This window comes from Petaurus breviceps, unplaced genomic scaffold, assembly GCF_028583685.1.
Source record: "Petaurus breviceps papuanus isolate PSGF00001 unplaced genomic scaffold, PetGlider_PUasm1.0 154, whole genome shotgun sequence".
Lineage (NCBI taxonomy): Eukaryota > Metazoa > Chordata > Mammalia > Diprotodontia > Petauridae > Petaurus > Petaurus breviceps.
Window position 1 is genome coordinate 1,764,849 of NW_027185715.1, and position 5,577 is coordinate 1,770,425.

At 54.5% G+C, this 5,577-nt stretch overlaps 1 protein-coding gene across 3 annotated transcripts; it reads right to left on the minus strand.

Moving 5' to 3' along the window:
• Positions 1 to 919: 919 nt before the first annotated feature.
• NDUFA4L2 (NDUFA4 mitochondrial complex associated like 2) lies at positions 920 to 3,401 on the minus strand. Of its 3 annotated transcripts, none has more exons than XM_069080055.1 (4): positions 3,059 to 3,308; positions 2,421 to 2,509; positions 1,390 to 1,450; positions 920 to 1,120 (listed from the first exon to the last, which is right to left on the minus strand). In XM_069080055.1, exons 1-4 carry the CDS (start codon positions 3,113 to 3,115, stop codon positions 1,064 to 1,066), a joined length of 264 nt encoding a protein of 87 aa, XP_068936156.1. In that variant the 5' UTR covers positions 3,116 to 3,308; the 3' UTR covers positions 920 to 1,063. The 3 variants fall into 3 exon arrangements, with proteins under 3 accessions (XP_068936156.1, XP_068936150.1, XP_068936142.1); XM_069080041.1 differs by lacking the exon at positions 920 to 1,120 and adding an exon at positions 1,129 to 1,280 and having other exon boundaries at positions 3,059 to 3,382; XM_069080049.1 differs by lacking the exons at positions 920 to 1,120; positions 1,390 to 1,450 and adding an exon at positions 1,127 to 1,280 and having other exon boundaries at positions 3,059 to 3,401.
• Between the last annotated feature and the right edge of the window lie 2,176 nt (positions 3,402 to 5,577).

Sequence of the window (5,577 nt, forward strand, 5' to 3'; positions counted from 1 at the left end):
TCTTGTTTTTCAGTTGGGGGTGGGGTGGGGACAGGACAAGATGGGTAACAGGCTGACTTGTGTTCCCGCCTTCACATTCTGTATTCCCTCCCTGGGGGCATGGGGCCATGGGGCTTGGTCTGCCTCCCTCTGACTCTGATCAGAGCCGACACCAGACGTGATTAGCAGGCGCAGCAAATTCAATTTGTTAAATGAAATTGTATTTTGCCCACGGCTGCCTCTGCTTGATCCCCCGAGATTGGGGTTTGGGGGAAGGGAGGGGACTGGGAGTGGATGAGGAAGAGATGTGGGAGCTATCCCTGGGTGAGCCACTTGTGAGATGGGGGCTGGGGCAGGAAGATACTGAGAGAAGCTGGGGGGGGTCTGAGCATTTGGCAAGGGGTTAGCATACTGGCTGGGCCTTCCTTGGCCACCTCGGAGTTTTAAGTGGAGAGGACAGGGGGGATGGCACGTACTGCCTGTTCTGGTGAGGGTGGGGCTAAAGAAGGCAGCTGGACCCACCCCCTGAGCCTGTGCCCAGGGGAGAAGTGGAGCCAGCGAGGGCCTCTGGTGCACGTCTGACACGAAAGCTTCTGGCCTGGTGCCTCGAAGAGCGAACTACGATCTGCCCTCCGGCATCAGGCCGTGTGCCTTCTGTGTCTCTCGATTTCGGATTCCACCCTCAGTCCCTAACCTCAGAGGGGAGTGGGGGTGGGGATCCTGGTACTTTCCCTTCCTTGCCGACGCCTGGGATTTGGGCTGTGTCAGAGGTGCTTCCGCTGTCCGGAACATCGGGGGTGGGAAGCCCAGTTCCCCTAGAGCGTGGGAACCCAGGACTATAGCAGACAGTGCAGTGGTCCCGATTGACTTGAGAAGCCAGGCCCAGGCAGGAAGAACCCCAGGCATGGAGCCCCGTACCCCAGCTTCTTAGACGTCGGACTTCGGTGACGGTGTTTATTGGCATCGAGACACCCAGTCTGCTGCCCCTCCCCCCTCGGCCCTGCTCCAGGCGGTCACAGGCACTGGACCTCAGTCCCACTGCAAGAACACCCACACCTACGCCCCCCCTAGAGACCTCCCCACGTCAGAAGTCCGGCCGGTCCTTCTTCAGTTTCTTGTAGTCCATGGAGACGGCGAGGAACTGCGGGAGGGGCAGAAACGATGTTCACCCTGTGCCGGGCCCCCAACCTGTCCCCCGGGCATTGCTCCCAACTTCACGGAAAGGGGCCCTGGGAGCCCATCTCCAAGGAAGGGCCGGGAGAGTATGAGGGAGATGAGTGGTAAAGGTTGGAATTCCAAGCCTGGTGGAGAATACGAAGCGACGGGATGCCTTAGAGAGGCCGGAAGGGGACTGTGTTGTGGGTGAGGGGCGGCGGACTCAGGGGAAAGATGGGGAGAGGTGGGTGTTACCTTGTACTGGTCATTGGGGCTCAGGCGATTCCACGGCTCTGGGTTGTTTTTTCTGTCCCAGCTGAGGAGGGTAGGGCAGGGAAGAAGGGGCTAGGTAAATAAAGGGGCCCTTCTTCGGAAGCCCTGACTCCTTCCCGCTTTCTTTGCCTCAGGGTCCTCCCTCCCAGGGGATCGAGTGAGGGAGGGGGCTGTTTTCCCTGACAGAGACTGATCTACAGGGTGGGAGGTGGGGGGGGAGGGGCACAATGTTAGAAGAAGCTGACGGGGCGGGCGACAGGCAGCCTGTCACCGCTGTCAGCGTGGGGCTGGCAGCTGACAGCTCAGCCCCCCGGCCACCCCCTCCTCCTTCTAGCTCAGGGATACCTCTCCAAGCCCTGCACTTTCCGAGTTTCGCAAAACAGAGCAGGGGAGGGGCGGGGGATGGGGGGAGGGAGAAGGTAATATTGCTGGAAAGAGGTGGAGGGGGTGGTAGCTGTGGCCAAATTGGAGGTAGCGTGGCGCAGGAGGAGAATGGCATGGGTACTATGTCTGGAGGGGGTGTCTAAGGCTTGAGATACGGGGGTAGGAAACAGAAGACTGCGAGCTGGGGCTGGGGCCAGGAAGCGCACTGGATCTGCCCCTAGCTTGCTTCCCGGAGTGAGGAAGGGTCCCATCCCCCGCGGCGGCAATTCAGCCGCCAGCCCTAACGCCCGGCCGCGGGCAGAGTGGCGTCGCCATGGCAACCGGGCAGGGAGCTCGGCGCGGTCACCCGGACCACCTGAGCTGGGCCCAAGGCTTCTGTTGGATGAAGTGGGCGGGGGAAGGGCGCAGGGAGAGCCAGGTTCGAGTCCTACAGTCTGAGCACCGTGGGTGGGTTAGGATATCCAAAGGCTAGTCCAGTCCAGGGAACCCCGCAGCCGAGGCTTCGCGTGTGGGGTTTCTCAATACCTCCGTCATCCCCAGCAAGTTCTTTCTCCCCCTTTTGCCCCCATTTCCCAGTCTAAAGCCAAGCCTCCTGGGTGGCGTCCCTGTTAGTTCCCTTAGGCCCTTACCTGACGTCGGGGCTGCGTAAGGCGAGTCTAAGCAGGTAAAGTGCGGCGCTGCCCATCCCCAGGCCAATGAAGCTGATTAGCGGGATAAGCTGGCGTGGGGGAGTTGGAGAAGGATGAGGGCGTTAATGGGGGAGATGTTCAGAGGGACATTCTTTCCTCTCACCCCGAGGAGAATCGGGCCCCTTATTCTTGTCTCCGAGGTTCCCTCAACTTCTGGACATTCCGCGCCCCGCACCTCCGCAGGGCTCATCTAACAGATGAGGGCTAGTCCCGGCCTCCCTAGCCCTCTCGTTCATAAGAGGACCCGAGGGAGACGAGGGTCCATTTTCAGATTCCTTCCCTAGATCTCTTGGTTGCGCACTTCTGCTAACCCTCCGGGATCCTCCCATCCCAACTAGATTGTTCTGTTCCCTTGCCAGCATAGGCCCATTTCCTTCAAACCCAGTTAAGCTATAGCTAGGGAGAGGAAAGGGGGGGGGGGGAAAGATAGGGGATGGAAGAAACTAGAAAGAGGGACAGTTACTAACAGACAATGGGGCTAGCAGGGTAAGAACTTGGAAAATATTGGGATAGAGGGGCAGGGATGCGGAACGAGGAGAGAGGCAAATATGGGGACCCACAGAGGGAATGGGACTCACTCCGGGGTTTCTCTTGATCTGCCGGATGAAACGGTCCCAAAATTTGGTTCCCAACATGTTGCCTCTGTATTCTCCCGTCTTCTCCTCCTCCTCTTCCTCCTCTTCCAGTTCCACTCTTTTTCTCCTCCTGGGTTACCACCCCATTTGCCCAGGGCTCTGGGAGGGGTCAACTCAGCCCAGCCCCGAGTTTTCCTCCACCTCTTCCACTCTCCTCCTCTCTCCTCCAGCGGCGGAGCTGCGAAAAGACTTGGACAAGGGTTTAGGGGGCTGGCGTCTGGAATGGGATGCCACCTCCCACACTTCCCAGTACAGGAATACACCCTTGCCCAATTCAGCCCGAGCCCGGGACGCTCACATTCTGAGCAAACATACCCGAACAGCGCCAAAGTATTTTTGAGAATTGGGGCTTGGAAGAAGTTGAGGAGGGTGTGGAGCAGGAAATCCCTATTTTTGAGCCAGGAAAACTGAAAGGAGGTCGAATTGGGGAAGAATAAATGGGTTGAGGACAGGGTACAGCAATTTCTGTCTCCAGTCAGCTGAAGCTTTGGACCCCATTCAACTAGACTAGGGGTTCTTAATTTTTTTTGCATCATGTACCCCGTTGATAATCGATTGAAACCCATACATACCTTCTGAGAATAAGGCTGTGGGGTTTTTCAAATCCCTAATTGAAAGAAACATAAAATCAGTTAAGGGAGGTGAAAATAAAAATGCAATTGTTTTCTCATCCAAGTATAGGACTCCATGAAATCTATCAAGGACTCTTTCGGGGTCCTCGGACCCCCAGGTTTAGAATTTCTTTGAGAGAGGTGGTCTGGTGGACCAGCAGGAGCCAAGACCTGACCGAGGGTTGCTCAAAATTGGAGACCCCTCCCAAGAATAATTGACAGGGGATGTAGGTCTTGTGACAGGGCCCAGAACATCTGCAACAGGGCCCAGAGACCTGGAAGTCTGGGGAAAGGGAGATATAGAGGTTTCTGTGGCTTTGAAGGGCTTAGAGATAAAGGCTGGGGCCCTGTGATGGTTCCATGAAATTCAGAGACCTTGCCCTCCCCATGACAATCCCAGAACTCTCTTTCTCAGCTCCCATTGGATCAGACTTGGGATCAAAGCTAGGGACTTGGGGATGGGAGCCACACCCCCCCCCCTTATTAAACTAATTGCTCAACAACATTGTCACCAGAGACATGCTAGGGTGACAGAAGGGCAAAATCTTCCCCATCCCAATCCTCTCCCCTCTCCTAAGAACCTAGTCTGCAGGGGAAAGTTTTGGAGGTCTGGTAGTGGAGATGAGGAAGCTCCTTTTTTTGGGGGGGAGGGAAATGAGTCCCAGAAAGTATAAAGTATAGAAAACTCTCACACCTGTTGGAACCAGGACCCTGACAGATGAAAGAAGTCTGATTCAGGAGAACCACACTCAAATTCTGCTTTGGGCTCATGGATCTGGATTCTCATGAAGATTTGAAACCCAGTTGGACCTACAGGTATACATTCAGTTTAGGGAACATTTCTTGGTCAGAAACACCCCTATCATCAGGGGTGTTGGAATGAAGACTAGGGAACCAATAGATCCATCAAGGGAAGTATACTATTCATTCTCTTCCTTCTTGTAAAGATGAGAGGAAGAAGGGAATGAGGAAAGAGAGAAAGGCGGAGAAGAGAGAGAGGAGAAGGGAGTGGGAGGAAGTCATTCTTAATAGACATGGGAAAGAGAGAGGGAAAAGAAAGCAAACAAAAAAGAGAGAACAGGATGACAGGAAGGGGAAGAGAGAGCAGAGTGACAGAATTCACATTAGTGATTGGAGAGTAGGTAGAAGCATAGAGGAAAACAGACAAAAACCAAGAATCCCAAAAAGAGAGATACCTAAAAACAATAGCTATCTGCAGGCCACCTGTGGGTGAACAGTGCTGGTGGGAGAAGGTGTTTCTGAGGAGAATGGGAGGGAGAAATTCTTCACTGCAGTCTCTACATTTTGGATCATGTGTTTGTTGGAAATGGCCCCTCCCTCCACTGCCCTGAGACTTGAAAGCAGACCCTGCAAGACAGGTCAGGCTAGGAAAAGCTATACATTGCCTTTGTGCAAGTAGGAAACCTCAGTCTGGGTGGATTGATTGTTAGGGGACATTCTACTTCAGAGACACACTGCTGGGTTTCTCCCTTGGAAATCAATCCTCTGCCTGCCCCCTGATACTTTGGAGCCAGGGATCACACTCCCAATGGTTGACAATGCATTCTCCAATAATCCCTTTTCCTTTGGGATTTCTACCCTCCAGACCCCCATCAGCTCACCAGTGTCTGCTTCTCAGCCCACACCACCTGCAAGTCTGACAACTTCCTTCCTCTCCCCCCACTCCCCTCTTCTTGTCAATGACAGCAGCTAGGCTACTAGGTAATTAGGCTGAGGGGTCCAGTTGTCTCAGCCTCTCTGAGGATAATGAGATAAAATGTCAGAGACACAGAGAACAAAGAGATGAGAGAGAGAGAGAGAGAGAGAGAGAGAGAGAGAGAGAGAGAGAGA